Consider the following 25,882-nt stretch of genomic DNA (forward strand, 5'->3'; position numbering starts at 1 on the left):
CCAGGGGTGACTAGTTGGATATTTGATGCCACGGCCGCAGGGCGCGGCATAAAAGTGACCCCCGGCTGTGGCATTATCTGTCCAGCTAGTGGAGCCCGATGCTGGTGTTAAAAATACGGGGGACCCCTACTCTTTTTGTCCCCCGTATTTTTGGCACCAGCACCAGGCGCAGAGCCCGGTGCTGGTTTTAAAAATACGGGGGAACCCCTGTCAATTTTCCCCCCGCATTTTTAGAACCAGGACCAGCTCGAAGAGCCCGAGGCTGGTTATGCTTTGGAGGGGGGACCCCACGCCATTTTTTTTTATGATTTCACCGTTCCAGCATTAAAAAAAAAAATAAAAAAAATAATAATATTTTAAAAAATATATAAATAATATTTGTGCCTCCAAAAAAAAAAAAAAAAAAGTACCTAATCCCTTCTAATATAAATAGATCTGCTATTCCCCCCAAAAAAAACATGTTTAAAATTTTTTTATTTGTTTTCACCCTCCAAAGTGTGGCGGATTGAAAATGACGAATTTGCTGTCTAAAAGCACTGCTGTCGAATTTCCAAACTTGAATTGAATATGCTTTGGTCGAATTGCAGCACTTATATCATTGCAGAAAAGTCGAATTTGCAAAAATTCGAATTTCAAAAAGTCGAATTTTGAAAGTCCGTTTTTTGGTCGGAAAGCACTGAATTGCATAGGCGATTTTTTTTTTGGGTCGAAAATGACCCGAAATTCGACAATTTCGGGAATTCGACCACAATTGCATATACCCCTATATATCAGTTAATTTATTTGACCTTTAGTTGTGTTAAGGCCATCCACAGAAGCTTCTTTTTATATTCACCTATTTAGATCTGGTCCCTTCATCCTGTCTTAAACACGCATCCTCCAAACATCACAAGAAGCACGACCCTTTCTCTGGAATTCACAATCCTCCTACACATTCCTAGGATAAACTTCCCTTTAGGAATCAGAGGCTTGCTTTTATTCTCTAACTTTCGTTACCTAGCATGGTCTAAAACTTACTGTATTGTCAAAGCAAGCAAGAAGCATATTTCTCTACCTTTTATATAATCCTATTTAATATTAGAATCCTTGCCGTCCCCCGTCCCCCTTTTTTTTATGGTAGAACTGAATGAAAAGCATTTATATTGTAAAGAACATGTGAGAGACAACTAGTCTTTCACATGAAATGTATGAATGGGCATGTTATGCCAATGCTGAGCCTTCAAACTCCACTTTAGCTGCATGATATGCCTCGGAGTGACAGCTGTGTTCTTAATATATTCTAGGTAATGAAAGTCCTGTAATAACAGAACATTTTTATTCCAGTATTTGGGAGTACATCTACAGTAGAGGACTGTTTATTAATTCAAGACAGTTAGGCACAAGGGACAGATATTAATATAAATATGGCAGGCGTTAGAGCAACTTTGGAGTGTTTTTTTCTTGAGCTTGGCTGTTGTGATATTCAAGACTGTACTGGATCCCCCCTGCTTTCAGCAGAATCTTATTTATGTTTCTCAATCCTGTTTCATTTTAAGCCACCCCACCCCAAAACTTTCTACACCACCAACACCTATATTCCAGTATTTGTGTCCAGTATTACCTCATTTGTGTGGGCATACTCCTCCGTTCAGCTTGTTTTGTTTATACCCTTTTCACACCTAAATCCTAGCTCCGATATTGGATCATTAACACGGTTCCAAGCCTTGCTGATGCCCGTTTGAGACCCTTTCACACCGACCCAGGATTTAGGTTTGATATTGCCGGGGCAACAAAGGTCATCAGGGTCACGTATGGGTGTGAATAGGCTCGACCTAGGTTGAAGTTAAACAGGCATTAATGAAACCTGGGTAGAGTAACCCAGGTTGCACCTTTCACACTGCAATCTAACCGGCTCTGTTCCGGCTTCCACCCTGGTCGCGACCAGGGTTGAAGACCCGGGACTCACAGCCTGGGTTGACCCTTTCACTCTGTCGCACGTCACAGGTGCAATGTGAAAGTGTCATTAGTGCGTTATTACATTGCTTGCTACTTTTTGTGTACATTGCTGTGGAATATTGTATATTATAAAAGCCACGTCTGCTCCTCACCTCTGTTATGTGCGCTGCCATCCACTAGAGGACGCCACACGGACCAAATAATTCCTTTGTGTGCTAGAAGCTGACACAGCTCAAAAGCCATCACTGCACTATAGTATTGCCAGAGTTATGACTGTATAAAGTATATGAAAACACAAAGAATATATTAGAAAATAAAAATACAAAGAGTACTGTATATTAGAAATATCTTTGTATTATTCTTATAATTTTTATAGTCAAAACTCTTATCTGCATACACTGCATCCGGAAAGTATTCACAGCGCTTCACTTTTTCCAAAATGGTATTAAATTTTTTTCCTACACATTCTTTACACAATATCCCATAATGACCATGTGAAAGTTTTTTTGAGATTTTGGCAAATTTATTACAAATAAAAATCTAAGAAATTATATGTACATAAGTATTAACAGCATTGCTCAATACTTTGTTGCAGCAATTATAGCCTCAAATCTTTTTGAATATGATGCCACAAGCTTGGCACACCTATCTTTGGGCAGTTTCGCCCATTCCTCTTGCAGCACCTCTCAAGCTCCATCAGTTTGGATGGGAAGTGTCGGCGCACAGCCATTTTCAGATCTCTCCAGAGTTGTCCTGAAACCACTCCTTTGCTACCTTGGCTTTGTGCTTAGGGTCGTTGTCCTGCTGAAAGATGAGCCGTCGCCCCAGTCTGAGGTCAAGAGCGCTCTGGAGCAGGTTTTCATCCAGGATGTGTCTGTACATTGCTGCGTTCATCTTTCCCTCTATCCTGACTAGTCTCCCAGTTCCTGCCGCTGAAAAACATCCCCACAGCATGATGCTGCCACCACCATGCTTCACTGTAGGGATGGTATTGGCCTGGTGATGAGCGGTGCCTGGTTTCCTCCAAACAGGACTCCTGGCATTCACACCAAAGAGTTCAATCTTTGTCTCATCAGACAAGAGAATTTTGTTTCTCATGGTCTGAGAGTCCTTCGGGTGCTTTTTGGCAAACTCCAGGCGGGCTGTCATGTGCTTTTTACTAAGAAATTGCTTCAGTCTGGCCACTCTACCATACAGGCCTGATTGGTGGATTGCTGCAGAGATGGTTGTCTTTCTGGAAGGTTCTCCTTTCTCTGCAGAGGACTAGCGCCCTTCCCTTCTCACCCGATCGCTCAGTTTAGACAGCCGGCCAGCTCTAGGAAGAGTCCTGGTGGTTCCGAACTTCTATCATTTATGGATGATTGCTGCCACTGTGCTCATTGGGACCTTCAAAGCAGCAAATAAGTGTGGGACCTTATATAGACATGTGTGTGCCTTTCCAAATCCTGTCCAATCAACTGAATTTACCACTGGTGGACTCCAATTAAGCTGTAGGAACATCTCAAGGATGATTAGTGGAAACAGGATGCACCTGAGCTCAATATTGAGATTCATGGCAAAGGCTGTGAATACTTATGTACATGAGATTTCTTAGTTTTATATTTTTAATAAATTTGCAAAAATCTCAAAACTTTTTTCTTGTTATTATTATGGGGTATTGTGTGTAGAACTTTGAGGGGAAAAATTAAGTTATTCCATTTTGGAATAAGGTTGTAACATAACAAAATGTGGAAAATATGAAGCGCTGTGAATACTTTCCAGATGCACTGTATCGCTAATCAAACTCTATATACTGCTGCACCTGTTTTATAACGCCCACATGTACCATTGGGCTCATATACTGCATGTAAATCTGGATCTGGTACCAGCCAGTGCCTCCTGAGCCATTTACCTCACCGCACGTCACACCGCCCTGGTGTCTGGCCTTTTTACTAGTGTAATTAATAAACGCACAAATCTTGTATATCAGTTTTTCCAATCTATAGATGATAGTAATCTAGAAGATATGCAAACCTAGTATCTTTACATTTGGAACAATAGGACAGTGTCCTCTCATGTATTTTTTACCTTTGCTTGTCAATATCTGAATTATTTTAATATGAAGATTTCCCCAGAATCCCCAGAAAATGAGTCATGCTTCAGCGATGTCAACGTCTTCTAGTGAATGTGCAGGCTGTATCCCCTTGCCCATTACTTCTGCTCACAAAAATGCTGCGTGTATGTGACAGATGCACTCTAACCAGTAAACCTCATCAGTATTCAGGGGCACCTGCTCTATCTCTTTCCGTACTAACAATTTCGGATGTTGCTTTCTCCGTGCTTTGTAGACTGGACCAGCTTTGTATACCTCCAAGGCCTGGCTGACCTCCTTATTTTCTTTGATAGTATTAAATTTGTACCCACCTTGGTTAGAATGCATTTGTAACAAATGTGCATGAAAGAGCTGAACGATAGCAGATTTAACAGAAGTCTGTCACTTTACATTGTATTCTTACAGACATTCATCCAATTATTTTCTAGATTAAGGAGACACATCTCTGAAGATGTAATAGTAGATTGTGATCGTGCGCAGAACTCGGTAGCCCAGGTTGCGAAACAGATAACTTTACTGATATGTATTGTTTGATAACAAAGGGCTGTCTTTGAAAATACCCCTACCTGGCACTTCTGTCCCATTCTGTAAATAGCTCTGTGCTGCTTGCTCTTGATCTTTTCTGGTACAGGAGAATGTGTCTTTGTATATTTCAGATGAACAATTAACATCGGCTGTTTACTTCTAGTTTGAGTTTCAGTTGATCCTTTACTTGAGGTATCGTCTTGTTTAAGATTATTTGTCTTTTAAGGAGCTCTGCTGTAACATTTTGGCCACGTTTCAAGTGTTCCATAGTTGCACATGGTGAACTTTTGAAATGTCATGTGTGCTCTGTAAACAAAACATTATCAAAGATTCTACCCACCTTTGTTACTTGCAGGATGAAAAGCAGGCTAATTGCTGAAACAGTCCCGTTTTACAGCTACACGTATCATTATTTTATTACATTTAGCATTGACCTGTTATATATGCGGCACTTTGCGAAAATCTTTTACGCAGGCCAATTTATTCAAAAACCAATTAACCTAACAGTATGGGAGGAGACTGGAGCACGCGTACATGAACACAGCGAAGACATTCCGTCTTCGCACAGGTAGAGCCCTGGTTTGAACAGAATCTGTGGCCACAATACGCCAATTACTGGGTCACTCATAACGCATTGCCTTACCAAATAAACAGAAAGTTTGCATGTGACCGTGCAACCCATCGCCTCAACAACCCTGCCGTGTTTAACCTACTGCTTTCCAATATGATAGAATTTATAGTCACATAAATATAACAGAATTACAGATCAAATATAAGTAAAATGGATTTTGTCACATAATAATGAAAATGTCCTATACTGCCTGCTATATGAAATCTGTATTATTATTATCATTTGTTATTTATATGACGCCACAAAGGTTCAGCAGCGTCTAACAAAGTACATAGGCAAATGAGCAAATCAAGAAAAACAGCATGACCCTTTTTCACCAATACTGAAACATGGCTAGTCACCACTGTGCCCAAATTATTTCTCCAGGTGTTTCTGCATAGAGGATTCTGTAGACACTGCTTTATGTGGATGTTGGGAGCCGTCGCTACTCAATAAGTCCGTTATTATAGCCATTCATTAATAGAAAGCATTTACAGGATTAGACTTAACAGTTCAGTTTGTCTTAGGGAATGCAACATGCTTCTACTGTATCTCCTAGTACTATATATATATATATATATATATCCACGGTAATCCTGCACTCTCATCCCATAAATTCCAACGCTGCGGGTGCTCCTAATGAACCCAGTCAGGTCCACTTGAACAGCAAAAATTTCCACGAAGTGGAAGGTGCACTCTCGCTGTAATAAATGAGGTCCTTTCATAAAATAATTTTTTATTGTGCAAATCCAAAAGCCTTATGTGTCGACGTTTCGGTCCGTATAACGAACCTTTTTCAAGACTAGTAGCTCTTTAGGTAAACATCATTCATCATAATCACGTGTCTGAGATCAGATCAGACTAAATCAAAGATTTATCGCACAATAAGGTGGCATATCAGGACGCGGCCGTACTAATCTTAGAGGTGGGTTAAACATGTACATCTGTACAGTCAGGTCCTGCTACATTAGTGCAGCTACAGGGTCACGGTCTATACGACATGTGGAGTCTGGAGGAGAGTGGGGCGTCCCTGTGCTGCATAAATCTGGGCATTTGTCTGTTGCATGTCATGCAGCACAGGGACGCCCCACTCTCCTCCAGACTCCACATGTCGTATAGACCTAAAGAGCTACTAGTCTTGAAAAAGGTTCGTTATACGGACCGAAACGTCGACACATAAGGCTTTTGGATTTGCACAATAAAAAATTATTTTATGAAAGGACCTCATTTATTACAGCGAGAGTGCACCTTCCACTTCGTGGAAATTTTTGCTATATATATATATATATATATATATATATATATATCTCTTAATGCATAGGTTATCAAACTCTGTCCTCAGGACCCCACACAGTGCATGTTTTGCAGTTAACCCAGCAAGCTGCACAGGTGTATTAATTACTCAGTCACATTTTAAAAGGTCCACAGGTGGAACTAATTATTTCACTTGTAATTCTGTGAGGAGATCTGCAAAACATGCACTGTGTGCGGTCCTGAGGACCGAGTTTGAGAACCTGTGGCTTAATGTAATTAATAAACCATACTTGCCTACCTGACCCTCTCCATGAGGGAGAAAATGCTCTGTTCCTGGACTTTCCTGGTAATGTATGATTGCCATCACCTGTGGTGAGCTAGTTAATTGATAAGAAAGGTGTTTCACCACAGGTGATGGCAATCATACATTACCAGGAAAGTCCAGGAACAGAGCATTTCTCTATCGTCCTAGTGGATGCTGGGGTTCCTGAAAGGACCATGGGGAATAGCGGCTCCGCAGGAGACAGGGCACAAAAAGTAAAGCTTTCCGATCAGGTGGTGTGCACTGGCTCCTCCCCCTATGACCCTCCTCCAAGCCTCAGTTAGATTTCTGTGCCCGGCCGAGAAGGGTGCAATCTAGGTGGCTCTCCTAAAGAGCTGCTTAGAAAAGTTTAGCTTAGGTTTTTTATTTTACAGTGAGTCCTGCTGGCAACAGGATCACTGCAACGAGGGACTTAGGGGAGAAGAAGTGAACTCACCTGCGTGCAGGATGGATTGGCTTCTTGGCTACTGGACATCAGCTCCAGAGGGACGATCACAGGTACAGCCTGGATGGTCACCGGAGCCTCGCCGCCGGCCCCCTTGCAGATGCTGAAACAAGAAGAGGTCCAGAATCGGCGGCAGAAGACTCCTCAGTCTTCTAAAGGTAGCGCACAGCACTGCAGCTGTGCGCCATTTTCCTCTCAGCACACTTCACACGGCAGTCACTGAGGGTGCAGGGCGCTGGGAGGGGAGCGCCCTGGGAGGCAAATGAAAACCTATTTGGCTAAAAAATACCTCACATATAGCCTCCGGGGGCTATATGGAGATATTTAACCCCTGCCAGAATCCACTAAAGAGCGGGAGACGAGCCCGCCGAAAAAGGGGCGGGGCCTATCTCCTCAGCACACAGCGCCATTTTCCTTACACAGCTCCGCTGGTCAGGACGGCTCCCAGGTCTCTCCCCTGCACTGCACTACAGAAACAGGGTAAAACAAGAGAGGGGGGGCAAAATAGTGGCAAAAATTATATTATAAAAGCAGCTATACAGGGAGCACTTATTATAAGGCTATCCCTGTCATATATAGCGCTTTGGTGTGTGCTGGCAAACTCTCCCTCTGTCTCCCCAAAGGGCTAGTGGGGTCCTGTCTTCGTTAAGAGCATTCCCTGTGTGTCTGCTGTGTGTCGGTACGTGTGTGTCGACATGTATGAGGACGATATTGGTGTGGAGGCGGAGCAATTGCCAAATATGGGGATGTCACCTCCTAGGGGGTCGACACCAGAATGGATGCCTTTATTTATGGAATTACGGGATAGTGTCAACACGCTAAAGCAGTCGTTTGACGACATGAGACGGCCGGACAATCAATTAGTGCCTGTCCAGGCGCCTCAAACACCGTCAGGGGCTGTAAAACGCCCTTTGCCTCAGTCGGTCGACACAGACCCAGACACAGGCACTGATTCCAGTGGCGACGGTGACGAATCAACCGTATTTTCCAGTAGGGCCACACGTTATATGATTTTGGCAATGAAGGAGGCGTTACATTTAGCTGATACTACAGGTACCACTAAACAGGGTATTATGTGGGGTGTGAAAAAACTACCTATAGTTTTTCCTGAGTCAGAAGAAATAAATGAGGTGTGTGATGAAGCGTGGGTTGCCCCCGATAAAAAGATGCTAATTTCAAAGAAGTTATTGGCTTTATACCCTTTCCCGCCAGAGGTTAGGGCGCGCTGGGAAACACCTCCTAGGGTGGACAAGGCGCTCACACGCTTATCTAAACAAGTGGCGTTACCCTCTCCTGAGACGGCCGCACTTAAAGATCCAGCAGATAGGAGGATGGAAAATATCCAAAAAAGTATATACACACATACAGGTGTTATACTACGACCAGCTATAGCGACAGCCTGGATGTGCAGTGCTGGAGTAGCTTGGTCAGAGTCCCTGATTGAAAATATTGATACCCTGGATAGGGACAATGTTTTACTGTCTTTAGAGCAAATAAAGGATGCATTTCTTTATATGCGTGATGCACAGAGGGATATCTGCACACTGGCATCACGGGTAAGTGCTATGTCCATTTCGGCCAGAAGAAGTTTATGGACGCGACAGTGGTCAGGCGATGCGGACTCAAAACGGCATATGGAAGTTTTGCCGTATAAAGGGGAGGAGTTATTTGGAGTCAGATTTGGTGGCCACGGCTACAGCCGGGAAATCCACCTTTTTACCTCAAGTTACTCCCCAACATAAAAAGACACCGACTTTTCAACCGCAGCCCTTTCGTTCCTTTAAAAACAAGAGAGCAAAGGGATATTCATATCTGCCATGAGGCAGAGGAAGGGGGAAGAGACAGCAACAGGCAGCTCCTTCCCAGGAACAGAAGCCCTCCCCCGCTTCTACAAAAGCCTCAGCATGACGCTGGGGCTTCTCAAGCGGACTCGGGGGCGGTGGGCGGTCGTCTCAAGAATTTCAGCGCGCAGTGGGCTCACTCGCAGGTAGATCCCTGGATCCTGCAGATAATATCTCAGGGATACAGGTTGGAACTAGAGACAGATCCACCTCGCCGTTTCCTGAAGTCTGCTTTACCAACGTCCCCCTCCGAAAGGGAGACGGTCTTGGAAGCCATTCACAAGCTGTACTCTCAGCGGGTGATAGTCAAGGTACCTCTTCTACAACAAGGAAAGGGGTATTATTCCACTCTATTTGTGGTACCGAAGCCGGATGGCTCGGTAAGACCTATTCTAAATCTGAAGTCCTTGAACCTGTACATAAAGAAGTTCAAGTTCAAGATGGAGTCACTCAGAGCAGTGATAGCGAACCTGGAAGAAGGGGACTTTATGGTATCCTTGGACATCAAGGATGCGTACCTCCACGTTCCAATTTACCCCTCACACCAGGGGTACCTCAGGTTCGTCGTACAAAACTGTCACTATCAGTTTCAGACGCTGCCGTTCGGATTGTCCACGGCACCTCGGGTCTTTACAAAGGTAATGGCCGAGATGATGATTCTTCTTCGAAGAAAAGGCGTATTAATTATCCCATACTTGGACGATCTCCTGATAAGGGCAAGGTCCAGAGAACAGCTAGAGATGGGATTAGCACTGTCTCAAGAAGTGCTAAAACAGCACGGGTGGATTCTGAATATTCCAAAATCCCAGTTAATGCCGACAACTCGTCTGCTGTTCCTAGGGATGATTCTGGACACGGTTCAGAAAAAGGTTTTTCTCCCGGAGGAAAAAGCCAAGGAGTTATCCGAGCTTGTCAGGAACCTCCTAAAACCAGGAAAGGTGTCTGTACATCAATGCACAAGAGTCCTGGGAAAAATGGTGGCTTCTTACGAAGCAATTCCATTCGGCAGATTCCACGCAAGAATTTTCCAGAGGGATCTGTTGGACAAATGGTCAGGGTCGCATCTTCAGATGCACCAGCGGATAACCCTGTCTCCAAGGACAAGGGTATCTCTTCTGTGGTGGTTGCAGAGTGCTCATCTATTGGAGGGCCGCAGATTCGGCATACAGGATTGGATCCTGGTGACCACGGACGCCAGCCTGAGAGGCTGGGGAGCAGTCACACAAGGAAGAAACTTCCAGGGAGTGTGGACGAGCCTGGAAACGTCTCTTCACATAAACATTCTGGAACTAAGAGCAATCTACAATGCTCTAAGCCAGGCAGAACCTCTGCTTCAGGGAAAACCGGTGTTGATCCAGTCGGACAACATCACGGCAGTCGCCCATGTGAACAGACAGGGCGGCACAAGAAGCAGGAGTGCAATGGCAGAAGCTGCAAGGATTCTTCGCTGGGCAGAGAATCATGTAATAGCACTGTCAGCAGTGTTCATCCCGGGAGTGGACAACTGGGAAGCAGACTTCCTCAGCAGACACGACCTTCACCCGGGAGAGTGGGGACTTCATCCAGAAGTCTTCCACATGCTGGTAACCCGTTGGGAAAGACCAATGGTGGACATGATGGCGTCTCGCCTCAACAAAAAACTGGACAGGTATTGCGCCAGGTCAAGAGATCCGCAGGCAATAGCTGTGGACGCGCTGGTAACGCCTTGGGTGTACCAGTCGGTGTATGTGTTTCCTCCTCTGCCTCTCATACCAAAAGTATTGAGAATTATACGGCAAAGAGGCGTAAGAACGATACTAGTGGTTCCGGATTGGCCAAGAAGGACTTGGTACCCGGAACTTCAAGAGATGATCACGGAAGATCCGTGGCCTCTACCTCTAAGGAGGGACTTGCTTCAGCAGGGTCCCTGTCTGTTTCAAGACTTACCGCGGCTGCGTTTGACGGCATGGCGGTTGAACGCCGGATCCTAAAGGAAAAAGGCATGCCGGAAGAAGTCATTCCTACTTTGATTAAAGCAAGGAAGGAAGTAACCGTGCAACATTATCACCGCATTTGGCGAAAATATGTTGCGTGGTGCGAGGATCGGAGTGCTCCGACGGAGGAATTTCAACTGGGTCGATTCCTACATTTCCTGCAATCAGGATTGTCTATGGGTCTCAAATTGGGATCTATTAAGGTTCAAATTTCGGCCCTGTCGATTTTCTTCCAGAAAGAATTGGCTTCAGTCCCTGAAGTCCAGACTTTTGTTAAGGGAGTGCTGCATATACAGCCTCCTGTGGTGCCTCCAGTGGCACCGTGGGATCTCAATGTGGTTTTGGACTTTCTAAAATCTCATTGGTTTGAACCACTAAAAAATGTGGATTTGAAATATCTCACATGGAAAGTGACCATGCTACTAGCCCTGGCTTCGGCCAGGAGAGTGTCAGAACTGGCAGCTTTATCTTACAAAAGCCCATATCTGATTTTCCATTCGGACAGGGCGGAACTGCGGACTCGTCCGCATTTTCTCCCTAAGGTGGTGTCAGCATTTCATCTGAACCAGCCTATTGTAGTGCCTGCGGCTACAAGTGACTTGGAGGACTCCAAGTTACTGGACGTTGTCAGAGCATTGAAAATATATATTGCAAGGACAGCTGGAGTCAGAAAATCTGACTCGTTGTTTATATTGTATGCACCCAACAAGATGGGTGCTCCTGCGTCTAAGCAGACGATTGCTCGTTGGATCTGTAGCACAATCCAACTTGCACATTCTGTGGCAGGCCTGCCACAGCCTAAATCTGTAAGGGCCCACTCCACAAGGAAGGTGGGCTCATCTTGGGCGGCTGCCCGAGGGGTCTCGGCATTACAACTTTGCCGAGCAGCTACGTGGTCAGGGGAGAACACGTTTGTAAAATTTTACAAATTTGATACTCTGGCTAAGGAGGACCTGGAGTTCTCTCATTCGGTGCTGCAGAGTCATCCGCACTCTCCCGCCCATTTGGGAGCTTTGGTATAATCCCCATGGTCCTTTCAGGAACCCCAGCATCCACTAGGACGATAGAGAAAATAAGAATTTACTTACCGATAATTCTATTTCTCGTAGTCCGTAGTGGATGCTGGGCGCCCATCCCAAGTGCGGATTATCTGCAATAATTGTACATAGTTATTGTTAACTAATTCGGGTTATTGTTGTAGGGAGCCATCTTTCAGAGGCTCCTCTGTTATCATACTGTTAACTGGGTTTAGATCACAAGTTGTACGGTGTGATTGGTGTGGCTGGTATGAGTCTTACCCGGGATTCAAAATTCCTCCCTTATTGTGTACGCTCGTCCGGGCACAGTACCTAACTGAGGCTTGGAGGAGGGTCATAGGGGGAGGAGCCAGTGCACACCACCTGATCGGAAAGCTTTACTTTTTGTGCCCTGTCTCCTGCGGAGCCGCTATTCCCCATGGTCCTTTCAGGAACCCCAGCATCCACTACGGACTCCGAGAAATAGAATTATCGGTAAGTAAATTCTTATTTTTCTCCCTCATGGAGAGGGTCAGGTATGCTCATGGAGGTCATGGTATAAACTGAATAAGAATCAATACCTGCAAAACATAAATATGGACTGCTACAGGCCACTGATATATGTGCATATCTGCCCCAAGCTCCATTCACTGTGAGTGAGGCATAGATGATGGTGCTGTTAAATATTGTAATGAGTATAGATGTAGCTGTGGATGTAGATGTTTAGAGTTCAAAGTGTATGGGAACACTTAAAGATGCTAAATTATTTAATGTGAGCTGCCTTGTCCTACAGATGTGTCCACTTACATCTAGCCTCCCTGCACCTTAAACAGCCCTCCTAGTCACGTCATGCCGTGGCGTGACTCTGTAGCGCTGAGCGTCTTTACGTGTGACTTGTTCTATTAAAGTGCATCTTATTTGCAAAATTATGTAAATATGATGCACAAGCAGCTTATGCTGATAAAAATGATTTGTGGCATGCCTATATTCTGTGTGCGACTGTGGCTGTATCTGCACACGGAATGGTACACTACACTGTTTTCTAGAAAACACTAACGTACCATTTCATATGCAGTTATGGCTGCAGATGCACACAGAATAAAGGCATGCCGCATGTTATTTTAATCCTCATAAGCTGCTTGTTTGTCCTGTTCGTATAGCAATGCACATAAGACGCATTTCTGTTGCACGGTACCGGTCATCTCACTCCTGCTACGTGGCATATTGAGGCCACATGTATGAGGACACAATTGTATACTGAAGTTGCATCAATAACTAATTGAGACAGTAAAAAAGTAATATGGATGGGACACTGGCACATGCACTAGAGCGTTCAATTGTGATCATATACACAGCTGTGTAAAACGACTAAACCCGTGTAAACTACTGTGCGTACAATGTTTGGGTGCCCAAAAGCCCGATTTTGTGCATATTCTAGCCCCCATCCTCGGGAGAGTGCGAACAGAAATACAAACATTTGAATTGCTCCCAGTCACTTTAGACGAGAGCTGCAGCAGCGCTCAACAATTGAATTCTAAATCCCCCCCATGTCAAAATTGGGGATGTTGACATAATGACTACATACCACACATACAGTACATAACAAATACGTCCTTGTTCCTCTCTTTTCTGCCTTTATTTCTATTCATTTTCGTGTTCTTTAGGTCCAGATTTATCAAGCCTTGGAGATTGATAAATGAGCTCCTAACTGTCATTTTCCAAACCCAGCCTGTAACATGACAGTTAGAAGCTGATTGGCTGATACTTTAGCATCGTACAATTGATCTCTCTGCGAGGCTTGATAAATCTGGGCATTTGTCTGTTGCATGTGTGATGCAAGACATGTTAAAGAGCCAGTAGTTGGTTTAACCTTAGTTCACGTCATAACTTGTGTAACTAAAAAGGCAAAGCTAAAACTATACACTGGCTGGAGGAATGTGAGTGCGTCTTAATTTGGTCCAAGGCGCTGTTTCAGTTTGAGAGTGTAGAACTGGGCTCTGTAGGCTGCTAAAAGCTTTTTGTTTGACATTGCCAAGTGGTGACTGAGTTTGTATTTTGCAAGTTAAACTGTTCCCTAACCCTGGCTCCCACCGTGCGCAAATCACGAAGGCGTGTGTAAAATAAACAGGTACAGTAAATGATACCTGATAGTCGGAATTTACTTCGAGCTTTAAGTTTTGTAGTTCTAGTGAGAGATACAAAACCTGCTAATACTTGCAGCACAAGGGTTTATTGTTGCATCGCTATTTAAATGTCTCTTTATAAACTTTATTAGTGCACATAAACCACTGGGACACAGTGAAATGAATCCTCCAAACTAGGTATCGTCTAGTTACCTTCGTGGAGAGGACCTTTCCCATAATGCACTGGGTCCACATCAGCAACTATTTGGAATAGTAACCTGTGGCGAGCAAAGCCAGACACCGAGCCCAAAGTGTGGCGAGCGAAGTGAACCTGCAAGGGTACATTGAGCATCAATAAAAAAAAAAAAATACCCTGAAGCAAACGGAGATTGGAGAAACGATGAACATGCTGTAAGGGCGGAAGAGATCTTTCGCCCCCACTTGATGTCACGTCTGGGTCCTGTCCACGAAGGGTAAATAGACACAACCCTCCAAACTATACAGTATGCACTCTTTTGATGCTAGTGAGTTGCTTCATTGGGGAGGGGTTTAATGTAACATTATGCAATTTGCAGTGTTACCTTAAAAAATAGAACAAGTTTAAACCCTGTTTTAAATTGTGTAAAAATGAGATCAAGTAACAAAATAAATGCAGGCTTGACTTGTTTGCAAGTATAACAAAAATTTTCGGTGTTTGACATGTTTAATATCAGCCTCATACTGCCCTCTCCAGAAGGACATGTCTTTGTACACCCGAGGCACCAGGATTTCACCACTTGTGTGTATCAGACAGCAGAAATTGTAGCAGGATAGTTGCTAAATAAGGAGCAAATGAATGAAACAAAATTTTGAGCTTGGCACTTATACTTATGGACCTAAATGTCTGCACTCATTGCGCAGCAAGTTAAAACAAGCTACTGAAATTATTTATTGCATAGTGGTTAGAGGAGAGGTAGGAGGGCTTCACTTCATAATTTTTTTTATTTATTTCTATACATGGTCACTTTATAAATGACTGCTGAAATCTCCAGCTCACAAGTAGATAGGACAGAAAGAAGTATGATGATAAATCTGTCTTTGTTAAAGAACTTGTTTTCCAAGCGCTGGATTACGCTGCCTACGGCCAGCCACCAGGCAATTTAGCAGTTTCATGCACCTGATGTCATTGGGTTTTAAACTCATTGCAGAGTTGACCCTTAAAACACGTTTTGCTTTTCCACAGTGAGGCAGATGAGGAGATCATAACGATATACAATTAATCATACTATATAAAACATCTTTGCTCTTCTGATAGCCACTTCCCAGAGTGTAGCGACCGTTGCCTGCCCACCAGCTTGCCGAGTTGCGCTGCAGTGACTGTTGAATAGAATGTAATGTGAATGTCCAGATTAATGGTTCCCTGCATACACGTTGGCTGACTTCTGCAGCGCACACAATTAGGAAAATAAGCATTTTAGTTTAAAAGGCATTTTAAAATATAATTATGAGTGGAGAATCCGAGTAGAATTTGCTGACATCTCCTTAACAAATACATGAAAGGTCAGTAGGGTGATAGTCAATGTTGCCTCAATTTCAGCAGTGGAAATATAGCTAGTTACATGTTCCTGTTAAGCAACATCTACGGAAGTCACCTGCAGCACTTACATAGATAAATAATGTACTTGCAGTGTACACACAATTGTTTATTTGTATTGTCATTAGAATACAGTAACATGAGCGTTTAGTCTGACTTTTTCTTTAGCATTGCAACAAATTTGTTGATCCTTAAATATTGAGGCGTTGAATGAGCAGTGTATATCTGTAGTGTCTCCATGTTGGTAGTACGGGTGTTGGGTGACTCACCAAGCTTACCTATACTGCAGGCTGTTGCAGAACTCCCTGGCACAGATTGGGGAAGTGGTAAATGCCTTTTGGGGAAGGGCTGAATGGTTTCATTTTACCACTGTACGTTTCACAGAGTTGTAAATCAGCTTTCTCAGGCTCTTACTCCATTGTGGTTAATAATGCCTATTCATGAGATTGTTTACATATATATGTACCCAGCATTTATACGTTGTCTACACCTGTTCCCAACACTGCTTCTGTCAGAACTTGATATGGTCAGGTTGTCTCTTGAAACGTTCATTGAATAGCATTCATTAGAGAGGTCCTGTGTATCCTGTCACTCGGTTGCTGTAATAGATCTTGACATCACGTTAGTCAGTACTCCAATAATGGCTAGTGTCTGTAAGAAGGTGCTTATCCAGTCTGTATCCAGATTCTGTTACATACATCTAAGAAAACAAATGCAAACTTACAGTCTGTGCAAACCTACCTGCAGTTTTTCTCTCATTAGTTGTAATGACGTTCCCCATACTTTTGGATCAGCTAGCATGTATGCAGTAGTTTCTGCTGTGTATTTGGCCTGTTTTGCATATCTATCACCATTACTTTTCTAATTGGTTGCAGTCATTTCAAAATAAACTTGAAAGCTTGGGATTGGATACTAAGATGGTTGAATGGATAAGAACTTGGTTGCTGGACAGAAAGCAGAGACTTGTAGTAAATGGAGTACATTCACAGGTGGGAAATGTTACCAGTGGATCTGTACTTGAACCAGTGCTTTTTAATATCTTTACTGCGGACATTGCAAATGGCATTAAAGGGAAAGTATGCCTTTTTGCGCAGAGACAAAGGTATGCAACAGGGTAGACACACCAGGAGGGGTAAAACAAATGATTGATAATCTAGGCAGACCAGAGGGGGGTACACACATAGCGATGTGTGCTTAAATTTTAAGCAATCTGACTAGATTACTTAGAAAAGAAGCACACATCTCTCCGTGTGTATGCTCCATAGTGATAGCGATGCGCGGCCCCACGCGTCGCTATCGCTGACTTTCTAGATTGCCCTGCATGCTGGCATAATCTAGTTCGAGCGCTCACTTCACCGCTGGGTGAAGTGAGCGCCCCTCTCACTCAGCACACATCGCGCTGTGGGGGTAATTCAGAGTTGATTGCAGCAACAAATTTGTTAGCAGTTGGGCAAAACCATGTGCACTATGGGGGGGGGGGGGGGGCAGATATAAAATTTGCAGAGAGTTAGATTTGGATGGGTTATTTTATTTCTGTGCAGGGTAAATACTGGCTGCTTTATTTTTACACTGCAATTTAGATTTCAGTTCTAACACACCCCACCCAAATCTAACTCTCTCTGCACATGTTATATCTGTTACCCCTGCAGTGCACATGGTTTTGCCCAACTGCTAACAGATTTGCTGCTGCGATCAACTCTGAATTAGGCCCTGTGTGCTGAGCGGGGGGAGAGATGTGTGCTGGTTCTGTGCTAGATCGCTCAGCACACATCGGTACGTGTGCAGCCCCCTTAAGAGCATGGCAATTACAGTTTAATGGCAAAAAATGCTAAATCATGCACTTGGGTTTCACAAATCCAAAGGCTAAATATAGTACTAATGTCACTATATTGAAAACTACTGAGGAGGAAAGGGATCTAGGAGTCACTATTTCAGGTGACTTAAAGGTAGGTAAGCAATGTAACAAAGCAATGAGGAAGGCTAGACAGATGCTTGGCTGCATTGGGAGAGGAATCAGCAGTAGAAAGAAGGAAGTAATAATGCCGCTGTATAGGTCATTGGTACGGCCTCATCTAGAATACTGTGTCCGGTTCTGGAGGCCTTATCTTCAGAAGGATATTAATACATTAGAGACCAAGAAGGCCAACTACAGAACATACCTGGAAAGACTAAAATAATCTTAACATGTATAGTCTGGAGCAGAGAAGGGAACATGACATGATAGAATCTCACATATATCAAGGGTTTTAACAAAGTCCAGGAGTGAGAACTTCTTCAAATGAAGAGAAGTTTTAGAACAATGGGCTAGATAAATTCCTATTGGATAAAGATATAAAGGGTTATGGAGGGTAAATCATGCACAATAGTAAAAAAAAACCACAAAAAAAACCAAGTTGAACTCGATGGACAAATTGTCTTTTTTCAACCTCAGAAATTGTTACTGTGTAACACAAGGACATGCACTGAGACTGGAGGGAGGTAGGTTCAGGGGAAACTTAATGAAAAATCACTTCCCAGAATTGGTAGTGGACAAGTGGAATAGCCTCCCAGCAGAGGTAGTAGATGCTAAGGGGATATTCAATTATTGCCTTTTTTTCGACCAGTTGAAGAAAACTGCAATTTTCTGGCATTTTTTTTGGGGTGAATTAGTCACCCTATTCAGTGCCCGTGCTGATTTTTTGACTAGTCAAAAAAAATCCAGCACTGGAGAAAACTACGTTGATCGGCAAATTTGCCACCGATACACGTTTTGTCGAGTTTTTGCCCGTTTTTGGGTCCGTTTTCGCCCATGCTGATTCGACAAAAGAAAAACTGACATGGGCGAAAATGGATTAAAAAATGCCCGCTATTGAATACTGATGGTCGAATTAGTGCAGTTTTTTTCGGATAGCCCAAAATAATGGCACGTAAATGAATAACCCCCCTTGACTGTAGAGCAGTGTAACCGTGCATGGGATAGACGGATTGGGTATGGTATGCCAGCTGCCGGGATCCCGGCGGTCAGCATACAAACACCGGGATCCCAGCAGCCGAATGCCGGGGTGTGTGTGGAGCGCAGCAAAGCCCCTTGCGGGCTCGCTGCGTTCGCCATAGGTTCTATTCCCACTCTGTGGGTGTCGTGGACATCCACAAGTGGGAATAGACCCTGTGGGTCGACATTCCGACTGTCAGCATTTTTAGCTTTTGGGATTCCGGCGTCGGCGTGCTGACTGACGGGATCCCGAGCGCCGGCATAAGAACTACATCCCAGATAGACATAAGGTTAACCTTACAAACATAGGGTTTGAGGTGACAATATGATTAGAAAAGGGGTAGACTGGATGGGCCAAGTGATTCGTATTTGCCATTAAATTCTATGTTTCTGACCTAATAGGAGTCATTGTACAATAAATCTTTGCACATTTCACCTGGCTGTCTCATAATGTATCATTAGCTTTATTGGCTTCACAGATATATTTCTGAGAAGATTGTAAGCTTGCGAGCAGGGCCTTCCTACCTCTGACTGTTTGTTTATTACCCAGTTTTGTTGTATCATTGTGTCCAATTGTAAAGCGCAACGGAATTTGCTGCGCAATATAAGAAACTGTTAATAAATAAAGAAGTAAAGAAATAAGAGCCAGGTAGACATGCAATAGACAAATAAACGTTCTGGTATTTCTGGCAGCAAAGAGGTTAAAGAGGTCTGAACCCATACATTAGTACATATCAGATATGTTTCGCTGTAATTCAGAGTAAAGGGGGGTACTCACGGAGCGATATTCTAAGCAATCTGACTAGATTGCTTAGAGTATAAGCAGGATCGCTCCGTGTGTAGCCCATACAGCGATAGCGATGCGCAGCCCCGCGCATCGCTATCGCTGGTGCAAGATTGGCCTGCCTTGCAGGCCAATCTATCTGGTCGCTCATTTCACCCGCTGGGTGAAATGAGCGCCCCCCCCCCCCCCGTCTCCCCCCGCACGCTCAGCACAGATCGCGCTGTGCTGAGCGGCGGGAGAGATGTGTGCTGAGCGGTTCGCTCAGCACACATCTCTCCCGCATCGGCCCGTGTATATGGGCCTTTATGCTCCCAGTGACTTAATTGCTTCTGTGGAACTAGGAGTCCCTGTAAAATGTATATCAAGCTAGTTTATTATAAGGTTGTGTTTATTTTTTATTTTTTTACAAACGTTTTAGAGAAGATAGGTTTATCTAGTAGTGTATTAAATACACACCAACATGGAATAGAAACGTTTAGGAAAATGCTACCAGAATAAAATGTATGTAAAAACATTAATGGGATTCTTAATGCTAGATACAGTGGTTTCTAACCTGATCCATTACAAATGATTAAAACACATGGAAACAGTTCAAACACTGGTGGGGTAGGTACACGAAACCTGCTGTATGTGGACAATCTACTGCACTAGCCCCTAGCCTCTGTCACATGACCCATCTGATGCAGTCTTCTTATGTTACATTTTTAAAATTCTCCAAAGTAGTAAATATTAACTTTTAAATTATTATGTAGCACTATGGTTGTAATATGAGATGTCTACAGTAGGTGAGAGAATAGTCTGCTGTCCTCTAAATGTTGTTCTCTTACGCTGCCCATACACTTGTGCGATGCTCCGCGACGCGACATCGCAGGGCATCGCATCGGCAGTTCAGTTGCGATGAAATCGCACCTGAACTGCCAAAGTAATTACCATGCGATCATGCAATAGATTGCATCGTAATCACGTGATCAGCACGTCACCGCCGAGTGGGAGCGGCCTCTGGTTGCTCCCGGCGGGTGCCCATCGCACATCGCAGTGCGATATATCTCATGTGGGTTTAAAATCACATGCGATCGCACTGCGATGCGAGAAATATTAAGTGCAGCACATAATATCTTGAGACGCGATATTCGAGCGGCGTGCCCACGCATCGCGTCTCAAGGTACCTAAAATGTGCATACAATCCTTCGATTTCTCTTACAGATGTGGTCGAAATCGAAGGATAGCACCGATTATCTCACAAGTGTATGGGCACCATTACTCTGTGGTTAGGGGAGGGAAGGGTGAGGGGTAGGAATGCTAACTCTTTAAAACTTTTTGCTGTGAACTTTCAAATGAAGTAAAAAAATAAAATTTAAGAGTTGCACATTATGCCACATAGTGTGTATTGTACATCATTGTTTTGCTGGAAGCAGAGTAGAGTAAAATATGGGGTCCTTTCCCCCGCGCTCCCTTTCAGAAAGCAGATAATAAAGAGTAACTAACTATAAATTGTTTGACCAGAAATCCCATAACCCTTATAGCCCCTACACACTGGTTGATTGCCAGCTGAGGTGCCCGACGGCCTATATGGCCAACGGATGCCCCTGCAATATGGGGGCGGGGGTGCCGGGGGCCCCCGGTCACCCAGCCCCATAGCCCTGCATGCTAATATGGACGAGATTGTCCATATTGGTCTGCATGCATAAACTAGCCGGCACCAACGATGCACGAGCGCGGGCCCGCGCATCGTTCATCGTTGGTGCATACACACTGAAAGATATGAACGATATCTCGTTCATTAATGATTCGAGATATCGTTCCTATCTTTCGTGTAATCGGCCAGTGTGTAGGGCCCATTAGATGACAGTCAGTCCTAGCTTCTTTTGGTTTTATTACCTCAAGGCTTTAGCTGCAATAGAAATATATTACTTATGTTTGTCTATGTTTATTTCAGGTCAGTTAGTTGGAACACTTTGTAAATGTCTGTTGTTTTTTTTTTTTATTTTTTTATTTTTTTTAATGAATGACATCATTAACAAGGGTTAGTTACTCTTGTGGCCTCTCAGTGGTTAAAGTAATCCAACAAGTGTGACCTTGATGATGATATTATTACAGATCCAAGGAATTCCACCACAATCCAAACTTGTCAAGCTGGATTTTTTAGATGAGTGTCTTGTGGTTTAATGTGTCTCCAGTGTTCATTTAGAAACCTGTAGGCAGGAGGGAGATGTGATGGGAAGTGCAGCAAATGAACTTGCCAGTACACCTGCCGTGAATGTGGATTTATATCTGATTTTTATACTGCCTTTTGGCTTTTCTTTTAGTGCCTGAAAATGACTGCAAAGAGGAACCTGTTTGTGCGGTTGGTGCCCTGCCGGTGTTTGCGGGGAGAGGAAGAAACTGTGACCTCACTTGACTACTCTCACTGCAGCCTGGAGCAGGTGCCGAAAGAGATTTTCACATTCGAGAAAACCTTGGAGGAACTGTATTTGGATGCCAACCAGATTGAAGAGCTTCCCAAGGTAGCACTCTTTCTGTATAGGATTCATATTTTCCATGACACTGATGACAAGCAGCGCTTTCTCCTGGGTCTCTTCCAGCTGTGCTTTATAGGCATTAGTTCATGTCGCTGCTCCAGCTTTCCTGGCAGATTCCCGCGCCAGCCATTCACTTAACGCCCAACTCGCATCTCATGAGCACAGGATCTAGCCAGGGACTACCTTCCACTTCCAAACCCTTCATTTAACTGGCACCTTGTTGCATTTATTCTCTAGCAGATGTTCATACGCTTACCTACCATCCATTGCGTCAGTAGCGGAGGTTTTTTCTTCTTCCTGCTTTGTGCTTGGCAGCATTTATATAGCTTAAGATTTATTTAAAATGTCTGTGTGCTAATATTGTAAAGAAAAAATAAAGTATGCAAAATGCAATGAATAATTGTTCGTGCTATGAGAGAAGAGAACATTTTATGCACTCTGTGATTTGTAATTGCATTAAGGAAACTGTTACATAATCCTTACGGGTAAATGTTATAGTTAAAATTAAAATGTATTTATTATTATTTATTTATTAGCGTTTTTTTTATATAGCGCAGCATATTCCGTTGCGCTTTACAATTAGAACAACAGTTATAGATCAAAACTGGGCAAAGACAGACAGAGGTAGGAAGGCCCTGCTCGCAAGCTTACAATCTATAGGGAAATAGGCATTGATACACAAGGATAGATGCTACCTGTTGAATAATGGTCCACCAGGTTGCTAGGTTCTTAATGGATTGTATGATATGATCACCCAGCAATGTTGGAAGACAAAATATGTGAGGTTATGTGGACTGTACAGAGAGGATGTCATTAGATAGTGAAGCACTGAAGGTTATGTGTGTGGGTCTGGAATTTGGTAGGCTTGTCTGAAGAGATGTGTTTTCAGGGAACGTTTAAAGGTTTGGAGACTTGGGGATGCAACTAAAATGCATTTTGTGAATCCCAATACTTACCAGAGCATCTGATTGGTCCATTACCCTGCTAGTTGAAACCATTGGGGCATTGATGCTCCCCCCTTCTCCCCCCCCCCCCCCCCCCCCCCCAAAAAAAAAACAGTAATTTTGGACTGTATGTACTTATGTTACAGCAGAAAGTTGTGTCCTCATACACTATTATTGCGGCAGTCGCTACAAACATCCCTTGGGACTCTGCGCTAAGCGTCTTTTTCACTCAAATGTGCATCTTGATTGCAGTGTGATGCGACAAAACTGTATCATGAGACTGCACTGATTAATTTGCTCAGCAGCACCTGTATATCTATGTACGACTGAGTTCGAATCTGTATACACAATGTTAAGACATAGCGGCTGCAACTTTTTTTTCACTCCAAGTTCCATTGTGGCTCGTATACATAGCCAGACTCAATTGCACACAGATATACAAGTGTCGCATATCATATTAATCAGTGCAGTCTTATGAAGCGCTGTTGTTGCATAACATTACGATTAGACGCACATTCGAGGGAAAAAGACGCTATACCACTTGGCGTGGGCTCACTTATTCCAGACGTCTTGCCGTTGTATGTATGAGGACACATCTGTACTCTGCCTTAAAGGTTCTACACTCAGTGTATCTTCTGCATCCCACATGCCTTATAACCCTGTACTAACTGTCATTGCTGCACTCTAAACTGCTTCCTAGTCCTAGAGGTGAGCTGCTTTATTTGCATTCTTTCACAGACCTTCCAGGATTTAGCTTTCCTTTACTTCGACATCCATACCTTGTGTTGTGTTGTGATATGGTATTATAGTATAGCTCCTATTACTGCATACTTTCAATGTATAGTACGTTATTGTCATAATAGGTGGCAGGAAGCCATGGAAGTCAGTCACTGTAAACATAACCACTTATACCCCTTTTCTCTATCGTCCTAAGTGGATGCTGGGGTTCCTGAAAGGACCATGGGGAATAGCGGCTCCGCAGGAGACAGGGCACAAAAAAGTAAAGCTTTTACCAGATCAGGTGGTGTGCACTGGCTCCTCCCCCTATGACCCTCCTCCAGACTCCAGTTAGATTTTGTGCCCGAACGAGAAGGGTGCAATCTAGGTGGCTCTCCTAAAGAGCTGCTTAGAGAAAGTTTAGCTTAGGTTTTTTACTTTACAGTGAGTCCTGCTGGCAACAGGATCACTGCAACGAGGGACTTAGGGGAGAAGTAGTGAACTCACCTGCGTGCAGAGTGGATTTGCTGCTTGGCTACTGGACACTAGCTCCAGAGGGACGATCACAGGTACAGCCTGGATGGTCACCGGAGCCGCGCCGCCGGCCCCCTTGCAGACGCTGAAGAGAGAAGAGGTCCAAAATCGGCGGCAGAAGACTCCTGAGTCTTCATAAAGGTAGCGCACAGCACTGCAGCTGTGCGCCATTTTCCTCTCAGCACACTTCACACAACAGTCACTGAGGGTGCAGAGCGCTGGGGGGGGCGCTCTGAGAGGCAAATAAAAACCTTATTAGAGGCAAAAAAATACCTCACATATAGCCCACAGAGGCTATATGGAGATATTTAACCCCTGCCTAACTTCAAAAATAGCGGGAGACGAGCCCGCCGAAAAAGGGGCGGGGCCTATCTCCTCAGCACACAGCGCCATTTTCTCTCACAGAAAAGCTGGAGAGAAGGCTCCCAGGCTCTCCCCTGCACTGCACTACAGAAACAGGGTTAAAACAGAGAGGGGGGGCACTGATTTTGGCGATATTGTATATATATAAAAGATGCTATAAGGGAGAAACACTTATATAAGGTTGTCCCTATATAATTATAGCGTTTTTGGTGTGTGCTGGCAGACTCTCCCTCTGTCTCCCCAAAGGGCTAGTGGGTCCTGTCCTCTGTCAGAGCATTCCCGGTGTGTGTGCTGTGTGTCGGTACGTGTGTGTCGACATGTATGAGGACGATGTTGGTGAGGAGGCGGAGAAATTGCCTGTAATGGTGATGTCACTCTCTAGGGAGTCGACACCGGAATGGATGGCTTATTTAGAGAATTACGTGAGAATGTCAACACGCTGCAAGGTCGGTTGACGACATGAGACGGCCGACAATCTATTAGGACCGGTCCAGGCGTCTCAGAAACACCGTCAGGGGTTTTAAAAACGCCCATTTACCTCAGTCGGTCGACACAGACACAGACACGGACACTGAATACAGTGTCGACGGTGAATAAACAAACGTATTTCTCATTAGGGCCACACGTTAAGGGCAATGAAGGAGGTGTTACGTGTTTCTGATACTACAAGTACCACAAGAAAGGGTATTATGTGGGAGTGAAAAAACTACCTGTAGTTTTTCCTGAATCAGATAAAATAAAATGAAGTGTGTGATGATGCGTAGGGTTACCCCGATAGCAAATATTGGCGTTATACCCTTTCCCGCCAGAAATTAGGGTACGTTGGGAAACACCCCTTAGGGTGATAAGGCGCCCACACGCTTATCAAGTGGCGTTACCGTCTCCAGATACGGCCGCCCTCAAGGAGCCAGCTGATAGGAAGCTGGAAAAATATCCTAAAAAGTATATACACACATACGGTGGTTATACTGCGACCAGCGATCGCCATCAGCCTGGAGATGCAGTGCTGGGTTGGCTTGGTCGGATTCCCTGACTGAAAATATTTTATTCATGTAGAGCATTTAATAGGATGCATTCTATATATATGTATGTGAGATGCACAGAGGGATATTTGCTCTCTGGCATCAAGATAAGTGCGTTGTCCATATCTCCCAGAAGATGTCAGGGACACGACAGTGGTCAGGTGATACAGATCCCATACGGCAGATGGAAGTATTGCTGTATAAAGGGAAGGAGTTATTTGGGGGTCGGTCCATCGGACCTGGGGACCACAGCAACAGCTGGGAAATCCAACCTTTTTTACCCCAAGTTACATCTCAGCTAAAAAAGACACCGTCTTTT

General features: G+C 44.0%; 1 protein-coding gene across 9 annotated transcripts in view; it reads left to right on the top strand.

Moving 5' to 3' along the window:
* ERBIN (erbb2 interacting protein) overlaps positions 1 to 25,882 on the top strand; it is a 369,988-nt gene that overhangs the window by 191,330 nt on the left and 152,776 nt on the right. For all 9 annotated transcript variants that reach the window (XM_063963251.1, XM_063963289.1, XM_063963271.1 and 6 more), the window contains one exon: positions 21,771 to 21,968. In XM_063963251.1, the coding sequence (XP_063819321.1) occupies positions 21,780 to 21,968 (189 nt within the window). In that variant the 5' untranslated portion in view covers positions 21,771 to 21,779. The remainder of the gene's footprint in view (positions 1 to 21,770; positions 21,969 to 25,882) is intronic.

Source organism: Pseudophryne corroboree, chromosome 1 (assembly GCF_028390025.1).
Source record: "Pseudophryne corroboree isolate aPseCor3 chromosome 1, aPseCor3.hap2, whole genome shotgun sequence".
Taxonomy (NCBI): domain Eukaryota; kingdom Metazoa; phylum Chordata; class Amphibia; order Anura; family Myobatrachidae; genus Pseudophryne; species Pseudophryne corroboree.